At 37.4% G+C, this 27801-nt stretch overlaps 1 protein-coding gene across 1 annotated transcript in view; it reads right to left on the bottom strand.

Annotated features, from left to right (window-relative positions):
• The window catches only part of LOC121437536 (putative bifunctional UDP-N-acetylglucosamine transferase and deubiquitinase ALG13), a 57130-nt gene extending 30096 nt beyond the window's left edge, over positions 1-27034 (bottom strand). The window contains 11 exon segments of the mRNA XM_041637406.1: positions 4-166; positions 332-413; positions 6288-6360; positions 6976-7022; positions 7683-7733; positions 9303-9386; positions 9987-10265; positions 10268-10334; positions 21702-21840; positions 25029-25191; positions 26954-27034. Of these exon segments, the coding sequence (XP_041493340.1) occupies positions 4-166; positions 332-413; positions 6288-6360; positions 6976-7022; positions 7683-7733; positions 9303-9386; positions 9987-10265; positions 10268-10334; positions 21702-21840; positions 25029-25191; positions 26954-27034 (1229 nt within the window).
• Positions 27035-27801: the final 767 nt, after the last annotated feature.

Raw genomic sequence — 27801 nt, 5'->3', positions numbered from 1 at the left:
TACCTATCCTCAGTTGAGCTTTTCTGATCAGTACTGGCTTCTATATTTCCAGTCAAAGCATGATTTTTGTTTCTCCTGGAACCAATTCGAAACAAATCAACTGCAGTTTTCAATAGTTCTTCATCCACAGCAAATACATCTTTATAAAGCATTTCATATAATATAGCTGAAGGAAGAAAAAGAACCAAAATCAGAATTGTCATAACAATGTTAAAACATTCATAAGCCAGCATTTAGGTTCTATAGGTGGCAACAATGTTTTAAAAGTCCTTCAGTTTAAAGACTGGTAACAAATCATCTGAAATCACACCCATACATTTACTTATTATACCTTGGCAAATTCCTGCAGTTGATTGAAATTCTTTTGAGTACAAAGAATCATAGTGGCCATTATTTGAATAACAGAGAAGAATCTAAAGAAAAACATACAGAATAATTGTTATTGTTAACATATCTTTTGTAACCATAAAATTAAGATGGAAATCAGCAGTTAATAAACTAAATTGAATTTTATTCTAAAAAGACATTTAGCAAATATAGAAATAAGAAAATACAATCTACACTTCAAAAAGAAACTATGACTTTTATGCAACAAGATTGAAAACACCAGCCTCAATCACATTCCTGAAATTCACTAAAGTCCTGACTGATAGATTTGCATTAAGATAGAATTTTTCACAAATTCAATTGCTGAACAAAACAGAAAGCCTAATAGATGTCGGAAGCCCAATCTTAATTTCTCGGAATAACTGGAGAAATTATGTAAAATATCCAACTATCCAAAATCTAGACAGAGTGAAAAAGGACAAACATTAAACAATTTGTTCAAAAGGGTAAAAGAAGGTCCAAATGAGGAGCAGAAAGAGGGAGAACAGGATCAAGGAAGTCAGGACCCCGAGGGGTGTGTCCACCCACTGAGACAATGGAACTGATCTAATGGGAGCTCACCAAGGCCAGCTGGACTGGGACTGATGGATCATGGGATAAAACTGGACTCTCTGAATATGGCTGACAATGAGGGCTGACTGAGAAGCCAAGGACAACGGCACTGGGTTTTGATCCTACTGCATGTACTGGCTTTGTGGGATCCTAGGCAGTTTGGATGCTCACCTTCCTAGACTTGGATGGAGAGGGGGAGGACCTTGGACTTCCCACAGGGCAGTGTACCCTGACTGCTCTTTGGACTGGAGAGGGAGGGAGAGGGGGTGTGGGGGAGGGGAAAGGAAATGGGAAGAGGGGAGAAGGTAGAAATTTTTAATAAAAAAAAAGGTAAAAGAAAAATCACTGCAGAATAGAATATGAAGAATATACTATGGAGAAAGGACATTTCCAGAAATAGGTAGGATCCAGAAGCTTGGTGGTGATCAACTAGCTGAAAAGACAAGCTTCAGGTTCAGTAAGAGACTCTGTCTCTCAAAAATGAGGTAGAGTGGGCTAAAAAAAATGACTCAGTTGTAAAGAGCATTTATCACTGTTGCAAAGGAACCTGAGTTCAGTTTCCAGCATGCACATCAGGCTACCTACAACTGACTACCTATTAACTCCAGCTCCAGGAGATCTGACACCCCTGGCCTCTGCAGGCACTGGCACTCTTCTGCCCACAAACCACACAGATGTACACACATAAACACAATTAAAATTTAAGTCTCTTTTAAAAATAGCATGGAAACAGGAAGATTCCTAAGATCATCTTTTGGCCATCACAAGTACATTGGCAAATGTACCCACAAACAAACATGAACACATGCATACACACACATACACATGATATTTTAAAATTTAAAAAGAAAACAACAAAATACACTGGCAGGTTTTATGTAAACATGGGGCATCTGAACTCGGGTATACATGTGTGCCGAACAAACACGTTACTCATGGAATCATTTATACATCTATTGTTTTCTTGATGATAGCCATTCTGCTTGATATAAGATGGAGCCTCAAACCCATTGTAATTTGCATTTATCTCATGGCAATGGATGTTTAACATGTTTTAAAATATTTTATTGGACACTTGTGTTTCTTCTCTTGAACTATCTGTTCAGTTCATTAGTCCATTTATTAATGGGAATTTTTTAATCCATATAGTCTATATATTAATTCTGTTTGATAGGTAGTTGGCCACATTTTTTCCCATTTTAGAGGCTTTTTTTAAAGATTTATTTATTATGTATACAACATTCTGCCTCATGTATGCCCACACGCCAGAGGAGGGCACCAGATCTCAGTACAGATGGTTGTGACCCACCATGTGGTTGCTGGGAATTGAACTCAGGACCTCTGGAAGAGCAGTCAGTGCTTTTAACTGCTGAGCCATCTCTCCAGCCTCGAGAGCATGGTAGGCAAATATTGTGCATTTAAGCAACACCTTTAGCCCCAGAATCTGTAAGATTTATATTTGATCTTGTGAGTTTGAGACCAGTCTGGTCTACAGAGTGAGTTCCAGGACAGCCAGGGCTACACAGAGAAACCTTGTCCCTTGTTTCAAAAAAGAAAAAAAAGATTAAACTCTACATTCCTACTAGTGCGCTTCCTCATGCTGGGAGAAAGGAACCTACATACATTATACTAGTGGAAATGTAATCCAGTACAAAATACTACGGAAATCAGTATGGCAGATCCTCAAAAAACTAAAACTAAACTGTTGCGGGAGGTCCTTCTGCTCCTCCAGCCTATAGCCGCTGAGATACCAGCCCATTGGGGCGTGGTCTCTCTCCCTTTAAAAAAGGGGCTACTCTTCCCTTCTCTCTCTCTTCTCTTCGCTTCGCTTCCTGCTGCGTTTCCTGCAACTAGACTCCTTCCTGATTGCGCAGAGGGCTGTTGTCTGGGACGGTTATCTGTAAGTTTTTTCCCCTTTAAATAAATACCACCCTATTAATCATAATTCCAAACTGGTGTGGGATTCTGAATTTTTTCTTAGAGCGTAATTCATAGAATAATATTGTGAATATCTGTATATTCACCATCTAGTAGTTCTTATCATTGTTTGTGACTTACGCCTTCACTAAACTACTATATGAATCAGCTATATATCACTCCTGGGCATATACCCAAAGGACTCTAAGTAAATATATTACAGATAGTTGTACATCCATGTTTACTCTGCACTACTCACAAAATTGAGAAATTGACCCAGCCTAGACATCTGCCAATAGATGAAAACAGACAAAGAAAATGTGGTACATGTATACCACAAAGTTTTAGTCAGTCATAATGAAATCATAGAATTTCTAGGAAAATGGGTATAACTGAGGTTGTTACATTAGGCACAATAAGCAAGACTCAGAAAGAAAAATACATTTACTCCCATATGCAGAATCTAGATTTCGATTTATATGTGTGTGTCATGAAAATAGAAAGGAGATCATGAGCAGGAAGAAAGAAAGCTTAAAAGAGTGGGGGGAGAATGAGGCTAAAATTCATATGAAATAAAATCAGGAGACACTCTGCATGAGGAAGCGCACTAGTACAGTATAGAAGTGGAAGATGTAAGGTAGCAGGGAATGGGAATAAATTAGAAAAAAAGCTATCATGAAACACACACATGAAAATACCATAATGAAATCACACATTTTGGATGCTAACAAAAAATTCAATGAATGGAAAAGTTCTTTGGAGTTCAACCAGACAAGTTTTCTTAATTTCATTTATTTATGTTAATTTTGTAGGCTTTGGAATGGATCTCAAATTTATTTTACTGTTTATTTAACACTCATTTATTTTCTGTATTAAGTATACCGCATTTTCCATGGGCAATGTTTCCTCTTATTATCAAACATTTTGATTATTTACACACTGTGAATTTAAGGGACTCCAGAAATGGATTAGAGATGAAGAGCACTCAGGCAAAACATATACATAAAATAAAAATTATGCCAGCTCTGTACATTGCATAATTAGAAAGATTTTATATAGATACATTAAAAAATGAAAAGCAATGCAATACAGCAATGGAAATTAGATATTATATATCATTTTCCTAATTATATACTAACCGTATGCATGTCTCAAATATGCTACTTAAGCTTGTACATACAACATTCTCATTATTTCTATATTCTTACGGTTCTAACAGACAACAGTTCCCACTATGTCGATATCCACAAAATGAACAAGACTCATTTAAAAATGTAACAGTACAATGATAAGAACTACTAGATGGTGAATATACAGATATTCACAATATTATTCTATGAATTATGCTCTAAGAAAAAATTCAGAATCAAGCATAGGGAAATATAAAGTTTGAAGATCCCTGAATAGGATCTAAATTTCCAAATCTCATCTGAAGCTGTCTACTGCTCAAATATACACAAGAACATGCTATTTCTTCAACAATTTTGATTATTTCATACTTTCGCTTAAAATTTTTAAAGTTAGTATTAAGAGGTAAGTGCACTGATGTCCAAAATTTACTTCAACTAAGATTTTTTTAAAAAAAAATGGATTGGTGAATTTATCGAGAGGGAAATATATGCGTTAAGAGACTAGTCGTGGCAGGCACATGAATGCTTCTTAATTCCTTTGTCTAAGTTTGAAAATTTTCATAATAACGAGAAAAGCTTCATTTGGTTAAATATTCTGTACAATGAAAAGACTAATTTTCAACAAGGCCTATTCTACCCCTCATTATTCAGCTCTAGCCTATATTTCTGTGCACTCCCCTCCACATTCAATTAATTAAATCCCCAAAGGGTATCTTGCTTCCATGCCTTTGCATATAAGGTTCCCCATGAAGAGACAGACCTTCACGTTTGATGGACTTAGTTTTTTTAATGTGTCACTACCACAATGAAGCATTCTAACTTGCTTAAGTGGGTATCTTCCTTCTATGTCCATTTTATGCATTACTTGTAGTATGAAACTAATCATTTAATTGTAATTAACTATTTCATGAAAGTCTTTATACCCCCCTAAAGCTCCTAGGAAAAAGATTTTATTAATCAAGTACCGGTATCCTCAAAGTCCAGAAAAACATTTGTTAATACTAAAAGGGCACCATGTTTGCTGAACGGATTAGATGATCGCCACTGGTAAAATAAGTGACCCCATTTATATTTTTCTAAGGCATCTCCATCTCCAGTCAGTTATCTCTAATCCTAATACCACTTCCTTAGTTTAGATCTTTTGCCTAAATTACTATAACACCAAAGTTCTCATGTCTATTCTTGTCATCGTAAACTATTGCCAGAATTATGTTTCATGGTCTGAAATAAGATTTCAAAACTGAAATATTGCAGTCCCATATTTACTGACTGAGTACATAAAACCCTTTTCTTTTCTTTTTTTTTTTTTTTGATTTTTCGAGACAGGGTTTCTCCGTAGCTTTTGGTTCCTGTCCTGGAACTAGCTCTTCTAGACCAGGCTGGCCTCGAACTCACAGAGATCCGCCTGCCTCTGCCTCCCGAGTGCTGGGATTAAAGGCGTGCGCCACCACCGCCCGGCCTTAAAACCCTTTTCTTAAAAACCTTTTGGGATACTCTGTTGGAAAAGAAAGTCGATTACCAGCTGAGCATTTTGAAACACAACTACTTTGGGCTATTTTCTAAGCACTTTACTACAATGTAAAACCCTCAAGATACTTTGCAGGTGAGGAAAATAGAAATGTAAAAATGAAGAGATAAAACTACATGACTTGGAAACCAACCAGGGAATAAACAGAAGAAAAGAGCTTCAGGGAAGTTGGGAATGTTTCCAAGAAATTAACAATTAAAGGATGAAACAATGGACTGTGGGAAAGTTAAACTAGCATGTAGTTTATGTCATGTAGACTAAGGATAAAAGATAATGAAATGAGCCGGGCGATGGTGGCGCACGCCTTTAATCCCAGCACTCGGGAGGCAGAGGTAGGCGGATCTCTGTGAGTTCGAGACCAGCCTGGTCTACAGAGCTAGTTCCAGGACAGGCTCCAAAGCCACAGAGAAACCCTGTCTCGAAAAACCAAAAAAAAAAAAAAAAGATAATGAAATGACACTGAACTCCTAACTTCCTCTGGTCAATGAGGAGCCAACTAGGGTTTTATGTAGTTTTGTGGGTGATAAGAACAATCTGTTTAAAAGGTAGCTAATACCAATGAGAATGACAAACTAAAGAGGAAAAGGCTGCTAGCATACATTATTACCAGTTAGACAATGTTTATTAGGTGACTCAATAGCACAATGGTACCACATTGGGCTTCAAGATTAGGTTTACTGTTTCACTAATTATGTCAGAAGGCTTATTTCTTAGTATTGTAGTAAACCAGCAGCATCATTCAACTATATTTCAGTCAACATTCATTTTCTTACCTTTTTTTCAAAGCCATTATCTGTGACATGTATTGGTGGCTTTCCAGGATACCGGTAAAGAATGAAATCTCGACTACAGGTAGAAAACAAAGGTAGGTGGGAAGAGATTACTTAGTATATACATAAGATAGCTATAACTGTAAGACTTTTCTTAATTTACCCATGAAGTTTTATTATCAAAACCTAATGTGAACATTTGAAGGATCATTCAATTATTGAAGTATCTAAAATTTTTCGTTCTAACTTTACAATAGAAATGACACTACCCTAGTGACAACATATTTTTTAAAAAGTCAAGCATTCATAAGTTTTAAAAGACAGCTATCCTGGTTTCCTACTGGAAATATTACCAGTATAGCATTTTTAGCCTCTTAGTTTGTATTGAGATAACATCTTGTGTACCCCAAGGTGGTCTTAAACTCAGCATCATCTTGCCTCAGCCTCCCTTGCTCAGTTCTACTATTATAAGCAAGTCCCAGGACACCTGGCTTACATTTAATCTTCCTTTCAAAGAGACACAAACTCTAGGACAGAACCAGTAATAAGGTTCTTCACCCAAGAACTCTATCAAATGGATTTTAAATTTAACCTGTCCTAAAGGGACCCTGACAGAAATCTTAATTATACACAGTCATTCTCACTCATGTTCATATTTTCCCTCTTTCATTTTCACTCTGGTACAACTTACTTATAAATTAGAGAAAGAGCTCTTAATTCCAGCTGGCCAGCACTCTCCTAAATATAAATACAGAATTTTGATAAACTTTCAGAACTCTTAAGTAGTGTTTACAACATTTTTCAGCTATTTGATATTTCAAGTAAAGTATTTGTATAACACACTGTAATTTGTTCTGAATGAGAAAATTAAGAAAGCTAGCAACTCTATGATATAAACTCAAATGGACCCAAAATTCTACTTAGCCATAAGGTAATAACTACATGATTTTAAAAGTATAAAAAGTATAACTACTATTTTAAAAAAGGTGGCAGAGTATTTACTAAATGTCATTTAACTAAAAATTGATTACTATCATCAAATAAAAGTATTTCTAAATTATTATGAATCTTCCTTCTGCAAAAAAGAACTACCAATCAGGAAAATTTTAATTTTTAAAAATTAGTAAACATTACCATCCTTCTTTCCCATTACAGCGAAAAGGCTTTAAGTGTTTCCCAACATTGTCCTCCCAAGCACTGTGTACACTCAACAGGCTACAGAAACTGTCAACACAATTCTCAATAATCAACACAAACAGGCCATCGCTTCTTATCCAATAATTGTTATTCAATACAGTTAAATATTTAAATACTTTGAGGCATTATAGACTTAAAAGTATGTTTGGCTTACTATTTCAAACAACCACGAAAAGATGATATTCTCATATTTGAACTTACCATGGGATCTCCCAACCGTTCAAGATATTTCTCAAAAGATCCCTCTACATACTTCAAAACAAAAAAAAAAACTTGACTTAACCAAATAAATGATTTTACTGCAATCTGATTATATTCTACAGATATCAGTATCTAATGACTTTTATTTGATATTATATTTCGGTTATTTCTCCCTTCCCTTTCCAAGCCCTCTCATATACCCCTTCCCACTCTATCAAATTCATGGCTTCTTTTTTATCACATTCTTATGTATATGTATGTAGACATATATAGTCTTAAATATAATCTGCAGTCTGTACATGGGATTAAATGACTAGTTCACAGCACCTCCAGATCAACAGATACACAAAAGTTGAGTGAAAAAAGGTATTTCGGAAGCTGTCTACATATTAGTGGATTTCATCAAATGCTTTTACCTTCCAGTTTCTTTTAAAATGTCAACTTTAGCCGAACAGTGGTGGTGCACGCCTTTAATCCCAGCACTCAGGAGGCAGAGGCAGGCGGATCTCTGTGAGTTCGATACCAGCCTGGTCTACAAGAGCTAGTACCAGGACAGGCTCCAAAACCACAGAGAAACCCTATCTCGGGAAAAAAAAAAAAACCCATAAAATGTCAACTTTATGTAACTTTACAATTTTAATCAATTAAGCAAGACCAACAATCATTAAGGATAAAATCTTGATAAGAGACATGTATACAAAGTTAAACTAATATAAAGAGAATTTCACTGGTATCAAAAAAAAAGCCCTGAGCACAACAAACTTTTGCTGGTGGTGGATATGGTCTACCTTGCTTTTGATGGCAGCTGCAATGACTTTTAAAATGGCTCAGAACTAAAACTGTTATTCTTAAAATGAATGATCTTATTGTAAGTAAAATATGCCTCCATAAAAAACTGAATTAAAACTCACGTTCTCTATAGTTCTGATATATACCTAGCATGAACTAAATAGAGTAATTTAAATAGCACAAATTGACCATGAACTGTAATGTATTTCAGTTATTATTATATTATAATAATACATATTATTATACACTGTAATGTATAACAGAGATTTAAGATAATGAATTTATCTATCGCACTCATAGGTGCCCTTGTGCCCTTAAAATTGGCTGGTATTTTTTTCTAATTTTTACTGAAAAGACACTTAAATACAGCATAAACTTTTCTAGGGGGATGGGAGAGGAAGATCAAGCTTTGAAAAGTATGTTTAACACATCTTTTGTTAAGCAAACTGTGGTCTAGGAAGTAACAGCACCCTTAATTTACAAGTTTGATTAAAATGCAGAAATCTGAAGCCTCTGCTCAAACCTACTGCATCAGAATGTATAGTTTAACAAAAGCCCCAGTGTTATGTGTATGCACAAAATACTTGAGATATGCTGCATTAGAACATAAGTCTTGCATCTCAATGTCAGGAACAGTATTTCTCCCAGGTGTGGATAAAACTGATCAACAAGATTTAAAGAAGCCTTTACATTATTTTACAGTTCACTGAAACCTGTTGAGAAAATTGAAAACAAACCTCCAAAAGCAGGAGGCAAATATGCAAAAAAAAAAATTGCCCAGTTATTATACACATTACCAACAACTCTGTTCAGTGCATATATTCTACTTACAGACTCAAAAGTTTCTTGATTTTCCTTCATATATGAGACACAAGCTCTCCTGATTTGTAAATGATGGATCTGGCTGTAAAACAGCTATAAAAGATAAGACTAGCTCACTGTCATGTCATTTGAAATAGAAGCTTTTCAATTAACACAATGAACTTAGACATTTAGTTTCCTAATCTAGAACACATGTTGGAAACAGAAAAATTAAGTCCATCTGTTACTACACCTGGTCTTCACCAAAGGCGAAGAAGCCATGCCTCATCTTACAAATAGTCATCTCTAGTAAGATTGAAGGCTAATAATTCTCTCCTAGACTTTCAACTCCATAATGGTACAACCTATTAATCTTTTTCTTATGCATAAAACAAAAGGGAGGACACGCTTACAAACAACTGAGATTCATTTCAAAGTTTTCTTTAACCCCACATTAATTTACCCCTCCCCCATTACAAACTGAAAATGAAAAGCAGAAAAGTAGGCACAGGAAAACAGTATTTGCTCTAATCAGCAATAGCACAGTATTTCACTGTACTTTTCAGGCAGGCCTGGATATTATCACTGAAAAAACAGAAAAAGTAACGCTTTTGTTTCTTTCAGTATGCTACAGATGGAGCTACTCGAACATGGCACATCTCACTCTGAAAACTTACAAACAAGACATTATCCAGTTGTCATATTTATATTTACCTGCTCGGAAATAGCCCGGAAAAGGCAAGAGGCATCCTTGGCAATCACCTTCCGAAACAGCCCTAAACTGCCTAAATATTCATCCATTGATGCCTCACTCAAAGACTTCTGGCCGCAGTTTTTCCATCCTTTATTCATTGTGCATGGGATGAGGAGAAAGGAACAGAGGGGTGAAAAAGAAGAAAACACAGAATGCAGGGAGGACTAGGCAATGGCGGCAAGTTGTGTAGGCAGGTATCCGAAACAGCTCAAGGTCTAGGCAGAAGGCAGGTGCGGCAGGGCTGAAGAATCTTGGCAATTTCCAGAAGCAGAAGCAAGAGGCTGACTGGCGCAGGACAAGACAGGACCCTGTGGAAAAACAAAACGAAGAGCAGATGCTCCAAAGAATAAGAAACTTGAGAAACAAGGGAAGAAAAAAATTAAACAGTTACAGAAAGGTAGGACTATCAAAATCAGCTAAAGGCATAAAAAGTGACTAAGCAGCTGAACTCTGGGGATCTGAAGAAAAACTTGGGGAAGTTACTTCAGGAGGCTGCAAAGATTATAAAAAGCCTCACGTGTGTAAAACAGCTTACTCCACGAAAAGTACTGAGAGCATTCCCAGAATTTCCAAATAATTTCTGTCCTTCAGAAGCCCTCCAGAGTTTAAAGGAAGTAAGGGTGGGGTATTTAACTAATTCTCTTTAGTACTAAGAACATCTTTTTTAAAAGACAAAGAGAAGAGGAGGGACCTCCATCTGCTGGGACAAAGATCACTTAAAAGAAAAGTAAAAATGCCAAGTAACTGTTTCAGGTATAAGAATAAAGTCAACTCAGTCAATTCTAGATTAAAAAATTGTCTACCACTCATACTACTAGGAAATCCCGATATAATTCTTGAAGAATGTCAAGTTGCTGCAGAGTACTAACAAAAACAGGGAGTTTTTAACTGAAAACAATGAGAGCTAGAGATGGCTCAGCAGCTAAAAGCATGTGCTGCAAAAGACTAGAGTTCAGTTCCCAGCACCCACACCAAGTGGGTCACAACCACCTGTACTTCCTCTGGTACCCATGAGCATCTGCACTCAGACAGTGCACATACCCACACAAATATATGTATTTAAAAAATAAATCTTCAAAAAATGGAAACAATGAAAGCAGCATGAAATGAAATACCTTAAACAGAAACTTTTAAAAATGTACATTTAGGATTTGATGGCACATTAACATATTTGACATGTTGTTACATGTTAGTGTACTTTGCAGAAAAAATTCTGAATCATGGGGGGGGCTCCATTTTTATTATTTTGTTTTGACATCAAGTACTATTTTTACTTAAATGCCAAAATACAACCCTTAAAAAGTAAGTTTTAGGGGCATACAGCTCAGTAATAAAGCTTGCATACTAGGTTCTTGTACACTAGATTCAATACCAGCATCCCAAATAAATAAGTCAACAGCTTTTCTTTCCTATTGATCTAGAAATGTTAAACTTGTACTTTTCCTATTTGTACAGTGATAACACACTAAATTAAATATGTAAGGTCCTAGCTACATGGGTTTGACAAAAAAGTAGTATACGCTAAATCAAAGAAAAACGTTGACTTTAAAGACGTAACGTAAAGTAGCTATCAAAACTGTTATTCTTCTATGTGAGTCAGCAGTAATTAAGACTGCTATCTATAGAAGAAACAGGGACCATCACTTATAATTTAAGAAAGAAATAAAATCATGATAAGGAATAAAATCTTGACTTTCCTTACCATACCAATTTCATATTACCTTGTTTCTTTTCTAAAGAAACCATAATATACAGGAATTTTGTACAAGTTCTGAACTATACTGTTTGGTTATAGGGAAACCATCATTTTTTAAGATCACTAGTTCAAGTAAGAAAGACATATTTAGGATTACAATTAAAAAGTTGATTCATTTTGTCATATTTTACAAGTAAAGACAAAATACAAATTCTTTACATCTTCTGAACTTTAAACATGGATACATAAAACCTCAACAAATCCTATTCATTCATATACTTCAATTTGAAAAAAGAACTGGAGGGGAAGGGGTGAGAAAGACAATAAAAATATAGAGGAAACCAAGAAACAAAGACCAGAAAAATCCTCAACAAAAAGACAAGAGAAAGAAAAGTATGTCCTAGGAAACCAAGCAACAGACAAAATTTATTTTTGACAAAGGAACAAAGGCAATACAATAAATAATACAATATTTATATCAAGTGGTGCAAGAATTGGCCATTTGTAATACAAAAATTAACCCTAGACCTAAATCTCAGGCTTTGTTTTATTAATGCAAAGCAGACTAGATATATAAAGTTTCTGTGTTTATCCGGATAGCTGCTTCCCAAGGGAGGGTTAAGACAGTAAGAGAAAAGCTGCAAGGGAGCCCCTCTGTGCCCTGTTGTATTGTATATTTTAGCTTCTGACCTACAAATATTTGGAAATCAATACATAAAATCAAAGTTCTTAAAAATATTTTAAGAAAAAACATTCAATACCTTGGGTTAGGTAAAGTTGTTGAAAAGCATACAGATTGTACTTTCACAAAATAACTTTTGCTCTACAAATGAAATTGTCAGACAGGTGACAACCGAAGTTACAAACTAGGGTAAAATACATGCATATCATATATTTATCAAAGAAATATTTGTATTGAATATATATATATATATATTATTATTAAAAAATGACTAGGGATGTAGCTTAGCTGATACACTGCTTGCTTAGCATGCTAGCAACCTCAAGTTCAATCCTCAGGAAAACATAAAAGTGGCATGGAGGCACAAGGCTTTAACCTCAGCTCTCCAGTAGTAGAGTCAGGATTTCAGACATTTACAACCACCTGCTGCTACATAGATAGTTTGAGGCTGGTCTCTACTACACATGTAGAGTTAGCAATGAACAATCTAGTTTTTTTCAATGGGCAAAACATCTTAATGTTTTACTAAAGGTAAATGAAAGGGAAGTTACAATAAAGTTAAGGTGGCAGAATGCTTGTCTTGTGTATAATATCCCAGCCTTAGAAGCTAGCTGTAAAACCAGGATTTTAAGGTTATTTTCCACTAAACAAGAGTTTGAGGCCCATCTGGGCTAGAGTCTCTGTCTAAAAAGCGAAATGAGTAAAAATGGCTAATAAGTAGTTAGAAGATGTTCAGCATAATTAGTCATAAAAAATGCAAATTAAAACCACAATGAGACAATTACACAGGTACTGGGAAGGCTATAAAATAACTGTGAACAAGAGTGTGGAAAAAACAGCCCTAAAAAGCCAGATACAAAAGGTGTGATATGAAATATGCCAAAAGGCAAATCTAGATAAAAATCACATTAGTAGTTACCTGGGGCTGTGGTGGAACAGGCATTGGCAACAAACAAGCATTTAGAAAGATAAAAATCTGAAAATCTTTCCCAACAGTTTCACTAAAAATTACGGAATTATACTCTTTTAAAAAACTGGTTAATTTTGCCAGGAAGTGGTGGTACATGTCTTTAATTCCAGCACTCAGGAGGTAGAGGCAGGTGTACCTCTGTAATTTCGAGGCCAGCAAAGCTAGTTCCAGGACAACCAGTGCTACACAAACACTGAGGGGAGGACCTGGTTAATTTCTAATATTCATCATAAGTGTAGAATTAAAATAATTTTTCATATATTCAGTTACACATCCATCACAATTTGAGAACACTGTCACTTGAAAATGAAACCCTATTATCTTACAGCTATTATCCTCTAATTACCCTATCTCACCAGCTCAGTAGTTGCCTGCCTATCTTTAGATTTACCTATTCTGAACATTTCTAATAAATGTAACCATACATTTTTATATGGCCCTCACTTGTTATACTTAGCAGAGTTCATTTTAAAAACCATCATTCTAAGACAAGGTGTTTTACAAGTTATTACTAATTCTTTGAAGTATTATTTTAGGGCAAATCCAAAACTTTAATAAACACTGCCATCTTAAATTAAAATTCACAATCCCTATTTAAGCAATATTAAAGGTGCTTGAGGAAAGCTTGTTGAGCTATCAGAAGATATAGAAATAAAGACTTTGAGAATGATGAAAATACCAAGAAAGACATGAAGGAAATAGTATCAGAAGATAACTTCAAAACACAAATATTTAAGGAAAACAACAGCATATAACTTACTTGTAATCAGGTAAACCAATTGGGAGAATTTTTCCCCATGAAGTCTATGAATAATAGTACACTTTAAAATAGCAATGTAAAAACAGGCCCTGTGTCTATAACTAATATAAATGTTCAATTTGGGGGATATTGATATAATTTAATATACTATCTTATTATACCAATAAATGATGAACATGCACTAAGAATTCAGTGCTCCAATTACCATTCCCAGATTATCCCCCATTGCTTGGATCCTTTCATCTACAAAATGGAACAAAATGAAACTATTTCTTAGGATTACTAGAGGTTAAATAAATTCAAATGTAAAGTAAACTGAATAAGTACCAATATATAAGCACTTAACAAGTGTTAAACATAACTATTGTTCTTTCTTCCCTAGTCTCCCCAGAAAAATGTGGTATCATTTTGTTCAGCACAAAATTGGCTCATCACGTTTATCATCATTACATGTTCCCAAATATTCTCCAAAAGCCAATTTCAAATAATCTGCCCATACATCATTTACCAGAGCATATGCAGATTTAGACATCTCTGCGAATTGTTACATGAACATGAATTGAGTGCTATTATCTCACTAACAGCAAAAGAAAAATGCCTACAGTACTTTTAGTCATTCCTGACTTTAGTCTTAACTTTTTTTTATATTGCCCTTTGACTTAACTTTGTATCTGAAATCAACAAACACCTGACTACTTTATGCTTCAGAACCTTGTAACAAGTTCATTGGTTAGACCTCCCAACCATTCCAGCTCATTCACTCCCAACTATAAGCCATCAAATCTAAAATTCCCAGTTTCCAAGATCATCTCATAACATCAACCTCTCATATGCTCAATTTTGTAGGACCAGAAAAGTCACTTCTGAATCTGTCCATGGCATCAATTTCCCAAAAATCATTTTTTTTGCCTCCTTATATCTAGAAATCTAAATAACACTAATAAAAAAGTATTAAACAGCATTCCACTTATCCATTGACTTTAAAATTAACTTTATTCAAAGATATTTCAAGTAAAATCGTTTTTTATAAGAAATAGTAACATATAAACCTGATAGCCTTTTTTACACACCAGTACTATTTTCAAATATCTTTTATCTCTAAAAGTCTATATAATTGTCTTAAAGTGAATTAAGTCAATTAAAACAGTTCTCTAAGCCGGGCAGTGGTAGCTCAGGGTTTTAATCCCAGCACTGAGTCAAGGCCAGCCATTTCTAGAAAGGCTAGTTCAAGCTAGAGCCAGGGCTGTAACACAAAGAAACCCTGCTTTGAAATACCAAAATAAGACAATCCTCTGCCCTTGATCCTCAGAGAACTTTTATAAATTTCAAAATGCAAATCCCAAGTTTTAGTTCTAAGTAGGGTTATCATGCACCAAGGAAACTCCTGGTATAGAATTACTACTACTGAAAAAAAGGATAACTTTTAACAATTTAAATTTAAAAATATCCCTGGGTTAGCTATGAAACAAAACAAATAAAAGCTTAAAACGAATATTATGCCATGGTAAGAAAAAATGCAGGACTCAATCAAGTTGTTTCTCATGGTATTTCTGTCAAAAGGCTGTTTTCTTAAGCAAATTGTCACCTCTAGTATTTTTCCTCAGTTGAGAAAATACACAACTTAAAATGTTGAAAAATTTTGTCAAGCAAAATTCAAATTATCTTGACTTAAAATCTCATAATATAAAATACCAAAGGTATAGTCAGAAATATTACCACATACCACAAAGGATTGTTGAGAAACTAAAACTACATTATGTGGTCTAGTATTAAGTATTAAAGAATTGGAAGCCTGTTGCTTTTCCAGGTATATTTGAATAGACTATTTCTGATTCTTTATGGTTAGTCGTTCAAGCCACAAAGTCATTTAAAAGGCTGTGACCAACATAAACATCAGACCACAATTTTCTCAAATGAGAAAGGTATTTTAAAAGACCAATTAAAGCCGGGCGGTGGTGGCGCACGCCTTTAATCCCAGCACTCGGGAGGCAGAGGCAGGCGGATCTCTGTGAGTTCAAGACCAGCCTGGTCTACAAGAGCTAGTTCCATGACAGGCTCCAAAACCACAGAGAAACCCTGTCTCGAAAAACCAAAAAAAATAAAAAAATAAAAAAAAAATAAAAGACCAATTAAACATTAGGCTTTTATCTCTAGATGTTAAATAAAACCTTTTGTAAAATTAGTATAGGGGGCTGGAGAAATGGCTCAGAGGGTTAAGAGCATCGCCTGCTCTTCCAAAGGTCCTGATTTCAATTCCCAGCAACCACATGGTGGCTCACAACCATCTGTAATGAGGTCTGGTGCCCTCTTCTTCTGGCCTGCAGGCATACATACAGACAGGATATTGTATACATAATAAATAAAATAAATTTATTAAAAAAATTAGTATAGAGCTGGTGAAAGGCTAAGAATGTGACTTAGTAGTGTGTGCCTTGCAAGGACTTGAGCAAGTGCTCCACCAAGGACATAAAAATGCAATACATGATACAATGGGATTATAAGCTCAAAACTGAGGTATAAACAAGGTGCTCACTGGCCAGCCCATCTAGTCTAGTAAGTGACCTGGCCAGGGAGCAATCAACTTAGAAGTAGATGTTATTTGGAGATAAACCCTGAGTTTGTTCTCAGGCCTCCTCAAGCACAGGCATGCAAATAAATAGGCACATTTTCTTAAAAAAGATAACTATATATAATAAAGGCATAATTACTATTAATTCTCACCTATGAAGATGTGAAATGTGAACTATTTACACTTAGATATCTAATTCTCACCAAAATTTTAATTCAGAGTATTTTCTCAAGAACCTACTTTTACCATCAGTAAAATTTAGTATTAACCCAAGTAAGGGACAATCAAGAAAATAAGTCTAATATATGCAAATACATTGCCAAGTAAAATGTTTGAAACAAAAGTTATGCCTTTAACAGTCACGATCCCATCTATTCACCTGATTTAATTTCTTACTGCATAGGCTCAGAAGAACCTGAAACTATGTAGCACAGCTGAATTCCAGAGTGCTGGGATTACAGCACCATCATGCCAAACTCTCAAATTTCTATTTTTATGGATAAACTGTATCTAAAATTTCTACCAATGAACTATTAGTCTTAAATATATTATCTTAAAAGTTCTGAGACCAAACTCAGAAATTTTATATATTGAGTTCTTGTAATTTAAAAACTATGCATTTAAGCAATTATACATATCACACAATGTAAAATTTTTATAAAACATAAATATTGCCAAATTCTGTCATACATTTCATCACTGTAGAAGGTATTTAATTTTGGGTTTTCATATAGTTATTTTTCTGTATACCTGTGCACCACACACACGCCTGGTGTCCACAAAGGCAGAGGGGGTAGGATACCCCGCCATGTGGATATTGATAATAGAACCCGTGCCCTCTAAGTTAACATATATTTTAAGAACCAAACTTATGTCCTCTGAAATACAACTCAACTACTGAGCTCGCTTCGGCCACCAGATGTGAATTAAAGTAACTCAGTGGTAGAGCCTATTACCCAGCATGTGTGAGGTCGTAAGTTCAAACCCTACTATGTCTATCCAAATGAATAGACCAATGACATGGATCGCCAGCAAATGTCCTGCTGCCAAACCTAGACACCCACATTTGATCCTAGGGACTAACATGGCTGAAGGACAGAAACATCCCAGTTGTCTTCTGACTTACACATGAACATATCCATACACACACAAAATTAAAAATGTAAATAAACAACCAAGTCATACTGTTATATCTTTGGATTTATTCTCTATTCTTTAAAGCACTGATAAGATTATCACATTCTACTTACATGTGTGTATGCATTCATTCATGTGAATGTAGGGATGTGTGCCATGGTCAGCTGGTGGAAATAAGAGGAAAACCTCAAGCTCAATGGTTAATTTCCAACTTGTTTGATACAGGATCTCTTTTTGCCACTCACTGTTGTGAACACCAGGCTGGCTAGCCCAATATCTTCAAGGGATTCTGTCTCCATCTACCATCTCATCTTGGGCAAAGGGATTCTAGATATACACTACCATCCCTGACTAATGTTGATTATGAGGATGCAAACTCAGGTCCTCACACTTGTGCACCAAGTACACTTTTTTCACTGAGCCATCTCCCCAGCCCTTCTCAGAGGAACAAATATTATCAGGTGTGGTAGTGTGTGCCTGTAATCTCAACACTTGAAGGATCAGAAGTTCAAAAGGTGAACTTATATCTACTTTATTCTTCAGAATAAAACTTACTTGAAGTACAGTAGATCAATTACTTTGATCATCTTTTTCAGATAACTATTAGCTCCCACAAAGTAAACCCATTTTTCTCTGCATAATACAAAAAAAGCTGTCTCAAGATTATAAACCAACAGATGCTGACTTTCTCACCAAATGTTACATTGTTAGCATTTTATTCTTTTCTTCAAAGTAACATGTTACTAATATCTGATTTCTATTAACATTTTTCAATATTTTCAGTTTTGTGTTTTTGTTTGTTTCAGTTTTTGGAAACAGAGTTACTCTGTGTACCCCTGGCTGCCCTGAAACTTAATCTGTAGACCAGACTGGCCTTGAACTCAGAAATCCACCTGCCTAAGCCTCATCAAAGGTGTGCCCAGGTTGTTTTTGCTGGGTTTTGTTGTTGTTGCTTAAGCAATCAGATATCCATTTAAGATTCTAGGACAAAACTGTGAAGACTACATTTTCAAAGTTAGGAACTCACTACATCACTACATACTCAATGTTAGAGAAGCTTCATAAATTTACTGATTAGGATTTGGACCCAACTGCAATGTTTATGCCACAAAATTCTCTATATATTCTATTTTTATAGTAAATATATTAATTTGTATTGTTCTACAAATGCATTTCATAAACTTATTTTGATTTTATCACATTTCATGAACTGGATTTAGGGGTATTTTAAAGTGTTGAGAGTTTATTTTTGTAATCCAACAACTTTATCCAAAAATGCAGAAAATTTTTCTGGCTGGCCAGGAGGATAACATTTCAGTGTTGATAAATCCATTGACTGTAACAGCCCAGGAAGCGTGCTAAAACAAAAGAAGAAAAATATCAGGTAGCATGAGAGAAAGTTCCCTAGCTTTTCTGCTGCCCATTTGATGAATGAACTGTGAATTTTTGTAATTTTAATATCATGGGGATATACACACTATTATTGCCAACACAAAGAGTACCATAAAATATTGGATAAATTGAATAGACATTTTTAGTTCAGTCAAATGAAGTGTTTCAGAAATGTTGTTTCAATGAAATTTTAATTATACTGCTTTTTAATACTCTCCAAAACCACACAAACATAAAATAAAGCAAAGTAAATTTATGGAAACAGAATAAATGAAACCAAAACAATAGGTATCAGAAAAGAAAGCTAGAGTTATTATACTAAATAACATGCATATCGACTGTAAGAAAACTTACTGAAAATTACCATGAATTCATAACTAATCAATATGTAGTCATCATGTATGTTGGAAATAAGGTTCTAAACAGCATAAAACTTACTTCAGAAACTTAAACAAGTGAACTAAATTTGAACAGACATACCACCATCCAACCTAGGTTTGGGTAAAATATAATCAATGATTCTTGATACTATCAGAAATGACTTTTCTAAAATTAATAGTTTCTAAAAATGTTTAAAAGATAGGGGGAGGGCAAAGAAACTGCTCTGAGGGTAAAAGTAATTATCACCACGCCTGATAACGGAGAAATCAATCCCCAGAACACACATGGTAGAAGGAGAGAACAATTCAAAGTTGTCCTCTGTCTTTAAGGCCCACAATACAGCACACATATATTTTTTTTTCAAAAAAAAAGGAAGCATACAGTCATTTCATCCTGCAAAAGTTAGGATGTCTTTATATACATATTTTTTAAAAAATCTATTTTTTGTATTTTATAATATACTAACAAAAAAAATTCAGAGCTAACTAGCTGGGGACAGTAGCCCATACCTATCTATCATCACTAAAGCTCAGAAGGATCAGGAGCTCAAGGTTAGCCTGTGCTATACAGAGATCATCTCCAAAAATAATAGAAGTGAACACATTTTGAATGAAATTCCTTTTCAACAGCCCCTAGAAATATTAACTTTGATACATTGTTTAGGAAGATCTGTTCCTATGAAGTTGTCATCTTTTAACAGTATCAAGTACTTAAAGGCAGATACACCAATTATCTGAACTGTTACTAATTTCTAGCTTTTCTTCTGAGTCATTTTACCAAGACAACATTTCCTTTCTTTCATCATTATAGTTAAGCACACTACCAGTTTTACTGCTTGAATACTAATCACTGACTAAATCTGTCTTCTCCCACTGAAAACATCAAGCTTAGTTCACTGATATATATGTATGTATATACCAAATGTCTAAAAAAGCATGTCATAACAAGTGTTTCATACTTAATGAATGCACAGGTATACACCAAATGTCTGAAAGAAACAAAAATAAAATCCAAAGACACACTTACCATGTTCTAACTTTAATATAAGACATAGACATACAATTAATTTCTTTATGAGATTACTTTTTTTAAAATATCAAGTTAGAAAAGTTTTTAAAATTAAGCAACTGGGAATTACTGACCTGGCCCTTTGGCAAGCTTCTAGTGTCCCAAAGAAGAACTAACAGAAAAACAGCATTTTTCTTCAAGCTTCTACTGTGATGCTGATAAAACAATACTCCTTACCAAAGATCCCTTTGCTTAAAGTGCTCCATGGCTTCTCATTAAACATAAAATAAAATTAGAACTCTTAAATGAGCTTATGCCCTCCCAGCTTCATATTCATTCTTCCCTGGTCACTATGCTTTTACCATACCAACCTTCCCTGTTCCTCAAGCATTCCAAACGCCAAGTTCATTCCTAAATTAAAGGTTTTGTAACTCAAGCTCCCTTGTCTTTAAATTTCATATGATTGGTTCTTCCTTCTAATTCAGGACTAACCTCAAACATCAGGTCATTTGTCAAGCCTCTCCTGAAGTCTACCTAATTCTTACTTATCCCAGCTACAATATTGTCCTGTCTTTTATTTCTAGCATAGTTCATCATGTGAAACTCTAGCACCATAATGTAAATATTATGTTTGCCACTGTAACCCAAGCACTTAAAAAAGTACCAACTTTTTATTAAATAAAAGAGAATATGTGAATGAATATATGGGCTTCCAGTGGATTTACTAAAAGTCAAACTTTAACAACTAAAACTCATATATATGAAACTGTCCAAATAACTGAATTAATTAGTCCTTAATATAAGCATACACCTTCTTTGAACACTGAAAACCTGAATAGTGAACTATAAAACTTTGTTTCTTGGAAATCTGCACACCCATACGCACTTTCAGACATTCAAATTCCCATACACAGAGTTGGTTGGCCATGAATACAGAAAAAGACAACACAGAACCAAGTCAAAGCTAAGACAAATAAGAGGTTAGTGTGTGAAAAGTGTAAAAGTCAAAAGGTTAGACAGGTGGGTAACAGCTGGGAAGGAATTAAAGGCAAGAGTTCAACTGATCAGTCTCTAGTATACCTGCAGGTACAATAGAAGAGATGTCCTTCTTTGTGCAACTGCTTTGCCAATTCGAATTGATGATTGTTCATTAACTTTTCATTTACAACTACCACAAGTGGCTTGCCTTTTTCCAGACTCTCCAAGCAACTTCCTGCACCTACAAAAATAACTTATTAAATCAATTTTTTTAACTTATGGTACACTATCATAGTTTTATTTCTAAAATTAGTAAAATTATAAAACCAAACCTTTTACTTATTTCATAAAAATGACAAACATTAAGTTTAGTGGCACATGCCCCAAATTCCAACATGTGGGAGATTAAAGCAGGAGCATCATGGGTCACACAAGCAGACTCTGTATCAACAACAAAAAGAAAACGTACCAACTAATTTTTCTCTAATGTTTTTTGAGGGGAGGGGAATAGAAAGCCTACAGCCTATTCTTGCCTGAAACTTGCTACAAAAAGTCCAGGCTGACATTGAACTTACCATTACCATACTGTCCTGTATACATACAACCTCCAGAGCTCTGAGATTACCAAATCCCTAGCTGCTACCATTAACAACTTCACTTCTATCCAAATATAAACAGAAAAGGCAGGTTTATGCCCTGAAGACACCCATATTAAAAGCTGAGTTCAATCTGTAACACCAATTAAGGGAGGAAGGAGACAGGAAATCCCTGGAGTTCATTAACCTATCAGGTGACCTGAACTGATAACTCCAGGTTCAGTGAGACCCTGTTTCAAAAAATAATGTGGAAAGCTTAGAGATGGCTCAGAAATCAAGAGCATATACTGTCCTGCTCTCTTTCAGAAAACCAAAGTTTGATTGGGTCACTCATAGCTACCTGTAACTCCAGTTCCATCCAGGGTGTACAAATACATACAACTAAAAAATACATATTAAAAAACAGTGGGAGCAAACCTTTAATCCCAGCACTCAGGAGGCAGAAGCTGACAGATTGTTGTGAGCTCAAAGCCAGCCTGGTCTACATATTGAATTTTAGGCAAGCCAGGACTACATAGTGAGACTATATATATAAACTAAACGTGGAGAACAACCCAGTAAGACACCCATTGTCTACCTCTAGCCTCAACACACACAGATGTATTACTCACACATACACACACAATCACACAGATGCACATGCACGGACCGACATCAGACACACACATACCAGATACAAAAAATAAAGGTGATTTTTAAAAATTATTGAGTTTTTAAGATAGCCCCAGAGCCCACATGGTAGAAGACAACACACACACACAGAGGAAAGGACAGGGGAGAGGAAGAGAGGTAGGTAGAGGAAGAAAACAAATAAATGCACTAAATTTTTCTTACATTTTTAAAGGCTAGCCTATAATAGGACAAGTACTAAAACAGAAAACAATCCTTATGCTTTTACCCCTGAAGGCTATTCCCAAGATAGTCATGACTAGATCACCACAAATATGCAAATTTTATGATCACTTCTACTTTGAGATTTAAAATTCCTTAGAGGGCTAGGGAGAAGGCTGAGCAGACACATGTCACAAAGCCTGAAAACCTGAGCTCCCACCATGGAAACCCCAGAGTAAAGAGAATCAATTCCCACAAGTTGCCTTCTGACCTTCACATAACATGCCATGGCACACTTGCAACCATACACACAAGTAAATGACATTTAGGAGGACTATTAGAGATTATTTAGAGTAAATAAACCCTTTTTGTAAGTGTTAGGGTAGTAATTAAGACAGACTCTGCTGCTAAATTGTTATATTCTACAACTACAAATTACTGAACATCCATGTGTCTCAGTTACCTCACACCTAACAAAATGTGGATGTTAATAATGACTTTTCTTGTTTTTCTGGTTTTGGAGACAGGTTTCTCCAGTATCCCTGGCTAGCCTGGAACTCACTCCTCCAAAGACCAGGCTGACCTTGAACTCCTGTTTCTGCCAGTGCTGGGATTAAATCACCGCTGCCCAGCAGTAATGTCTATCTCTAAGGAGTTTTCTCTCCTCAAATCAAGTCTTTAGAAAAACCAGCATGTCACCCACAAATACCCATAGCAGACAAAACTGCACTGTTCCCCCAAAACATCTTTTCTAAAAGTACTGGAAATCTCAGGAACTCCGTTAGTTTGATCTCTTAAGGCTAGGCTACAATATACTTTCTAAATCTATTAGCTTATGTCTCTGAATACACAATTTATAACTCTAAAATTTTTAATTTTCTTACCATATCCTATTCAAAAATAAATAATATTTTACTGCATCTATTTTACATATATTCAACAGAAGTGCTAAAAAGACAATCCTTAAATGGTTATTACTACAACCCACACCTACCACTGAAAAGGCTTAATGTCCTTTAGGTCTAAGCCTAAATACTAATTTTAAATTCACAATCTGGCCAGGCGGTGGCATGCACCTTTAATCCCAGCACTTGGGAGGTAAAGGCAGGTAGATCTCTGTGAGTTTGAGGCCAGTCTGGTCTACAAGAGCTAGTTCCAGGCTCCAAAGCTACTGAGAAACCTTGTCTCGGTAAAACCAAAAAAACAAATTCACAATTTGTTATGATCATTGAATACATTATCTTTCCCCTCTGTTTAGAGTTTTGTACTATAAAAGTGGACAAAAATAGCTTTATACACTCTTGTCTAGAAATATCCTTCTCTCCACTAAAGTTATCAATGGATACATTCAAGTCAAATAATTATATTAAAATGAAGCTGCTATGAATTATTCTGTGTAATTAACTTACAGATTTTTAAGAAAGTAGCCCAGGCTAGCCTTCACCACTTCCTCTCAAGGGCAAGAATTACAGCCATGGGGCCTGGCTTTCCTAATTGTGGTGGTAAGAACTGGAACCAGGTCTTTCCACATGCTAAACATGTACCCTGAATTAGATCTCTAGTCCTTGTAAATTCAGTTTGAAAAGGTTAAAGTGTCTGTTTTTTATTTTATTTATTTATTTATTTTTGGTATTTCGAGACAGGGTTTCTCTGTGGTTTTGGAGCCTGTCCTGGAACTAACTCTGTAGACCAGGCTGTTCTAACTCACAGAGATCCACCTGCCTCTGCCTCCCGAGTGCACCACCATCGCCCGGTAAGTGTTTTTTTAATCAAAGATAAAAACCGAAGATTCTGGGGCTGGAAAGATGGCTCAGCAGTTAAGAGCACTGACTGCTCTTCCAGAGATCCTGAGTTGGATTCCCAGCAACCACATGGTGGCGCATGACCATCTCTAGTGGAATTTGATGCCCACTCCTGGTCTAAAGGTGTGCATGCAAATAGAACATTCATATACAGAAAATAAATAAATCTAAAAAAAACCCAAGATGCTCAGACATTTTACCTGCGTGGCTGATGACAAGATCTGCTTGCTGAAGGTCTTCTTTCAAAGAATCCTTATACCTGTAAACATCCAGAGTGAATGACTCAGTACTGAATGGTTCAGGAACCACTGTGCCTCTCCCAATTTGGAGGACAAGTTGGTTGTAACCGAGACTCTTGAGGATCTAGAACAGGAAATAAGAAAATGCAGTCCTTTTAAATGAGATCAATCCTTCATGAACAGCAGTTAAACAACCTCCAAATTGCTGCTCAAGTGAAGGGCGCAACTATACAAAACCTAACTGTGGCTGACCAGTTAGCGTTCAAAATTAGTCCTTTCCCTGCCCGCCCCTGTCCAGGTACCACCAGGGAACCTCACTGCCAGCCAGCTCACAGAGGGCAGAAAAAAACAATATACCTTGAATGAGGAGTCGGAAACCAGGCGGGAATCAAGGGAAGAGCCTGTTTCATTTATTGTTGTTGTTGTTGTTGTTGTTGTTTTTCAAGACAGGGTTTCTCTGTAGCTTTGGATCCTGTCCTGGAACTAGCTCTTGCAGATCAGCCTGCCTCTGCCTCCCGAGGCCTAGGATTAAAGGTGTGCACCACCACCACCACCGCCTGGCTGGGAAGAGCCTGTTTGTCTCACAAGCTGAGCAGGGACGGGACAAACTAGTAGGGTAGGACAGGAGCCACTAGGCGGAGGGAGCCACCCCAAGGGGAAGACCCTCTTTACCTGCTCAAAGAGTCGGGGCAATTTGTTTGGGGACAGAGAGAAGACTAGGGGTGCTGTGGACAAACCATTACGAGCTGGAGTAGGGGGTCCCAAAGAGAGATTACTGGTGGCAGGGTCCGCAGAGACGCTTTGGGCAAACCATTACTGGCTGGGGGGGATCCATAGACAGAGATGGCTGTGGGCAAACCATTACCGGCGGGGGGGGGGTCAGCAGACAAATTGGGCAAACCATTACTGGGTGGGGGATCCACAGACAGAGATGGCTGTGGGCAAACCATTACCGGCGAGAGGGGGTGGTCCGCAGACAAAAACGCTGCAGGCAAACCATTACTAGCTGGGAGGGGGGTTGCAGACTGCGGACAAACCATTACTGGCTGGGGGAGGGGGGTCGCAGACGTAGATGTGGCAGGGAAACCATTATCAACCTGGGGGTGTGTCACAAAGACACTGCGGGGAAACCATTACCCGCCGTGGAGGGGCGGGAGTCTCGGAACTGAGGCGCTGGGGGTCTGGGAACGATATAATCGGCTTAAGATGAAGAAGCCTGGACAGACACCAAGGGGAAAACCGTACCCTGCCTGACAGGGGTGAGGTCCACAGGCCGGCGCCTCAGGAAAACCTGTGTCCAGTCTGAGGGGCTGTGGGTGGGGTCCGCGGGCCGAGGCAACAAGGAATGAGCCATTAGTAGCCAGAGAGGTGAAGGGTCGCGGACCAAGGTGTCCGGAGGGGCCCGACAGGGCTTCGGGAAGCGACCCAGCCACGGGAGCGAAGGCGTGGGTAGTAGAGACTAAAGTGGAGGGGACAAGGCCTGGCCGAGGGGTACGGGGTTGGGGGTGAGGGAGACTGCGAACGGGGTAGGGTGCCCGGTGGGGGAAGAGGGGAGACTGCGCCGGGAGTGGGACAGGGCAGCGGTAGATAGCGCAGGGGTTGGGGCACGGCGGTGGTGGAGAGAGGCTGAGATGGGGCCTGTCGAGTGGAGAACGGCTGTGAGAACACAGCAAAGAGCGAAAGGAGGCCTGGCGGTGGTGGAGAGCTGGCTGTAGGGGACGAGACACTGAGGTCGCGGAGGGACGGAGAAGGAAACCCGAGGGGGACTAAAGAGGTTTGGGGCAGGGCGCCGGGTACCCGAGAAACAGCTGCCATGCTTCCTTCTGACCGCGGCGGCCAGAGAAGGGCAGCGGAGCTGAGACAGCCGAGCCCTGGGCCGGACTTACCTCGACGCAGTCCGGAGCGGCCACACTAGCGACGAGGTCATCGAAACTGGTGGTCCCAACAGTCACGAATGCTCTCTTCATCGCGCGGGTTCCAGATTCGGAATTCCTAAAGCGGACGTGACGTCAGCCAATTACGCCAATGTCGGCTCGAGCAAGGGAGTGGGAGGAGTAAGCCGTTGTGGCCTTGGGTCCCATGACTACCGGCTGCAGGGTGGGGGGCGGGGACCTCTGCTGGGCGGGGAGGGGTTCCGTCCCCGCCCCTCCCCCCCCCCCCCAGTTCTGCTGCGCGTCTGGCACACTTCCTGAGCCCCCTACACATTTGCATATAAACACCCTTGGGCTCCGTCAAAAAGTCAGACCCCCGGATAACAGGGTAGGTTGGAGGTTGCCAAGTCTAATTGTTGTCTGCTGAGAAAAAGAAAAACCCCCAACACCTACTTAGACCTTGTGCAGAAGGCATTGTTTGAATAGCACAAATCTTTCCCTGATAGGATTGAGATTTTTCGCCTGACGTCATAAAGGTCCACCGCTCTTTGTTCTGGCGTGCCCTTTGCCTTTAGGAAAGAACAGCCTTTCTCAGGTAAATCTTTTTTTTTTTTAATTTTTTTTTTATTGCGAAAAGAAGAAAAAAACACAAATAAAAAAACAAGTTTCCACCTCCTCCCAGCCTCCCATTTCCCTTCCCCTCCTCCCACCCTTCTCCCCCTCCTCCCACCCTTCTCCTCCTCCCCCCACTCCTCTCCCCCCCCTCCCTCTCCAGTCCACAGAACAGTCCGGGTTCCCTCTCAGGTAAATCTTACCAGATCTTTGAAGTGCACTCTCGGTCCTGGCTCGTAGAGGCAACCGGA

This window comes from Microtus oregoni, unplaced genomic scaffold, assembly GCF_018167655.1.
Source record: "Microtus oregoni isolate MIOR12 unplaced genomic scaffold, Mior012 000052F_ref0000163, whole genome shotgun sequence".
NCBI lineage: Eukaryota > Metazoa > Chordata > Mammalia > Rodentia > Cricetidae > Microtus > Microtus oregoni.
The sequence above is the reverse complement of the archived record's forward strand: the minus strand, read 5'-3'. Positions and strand labels throughout refer to the sequence as shown.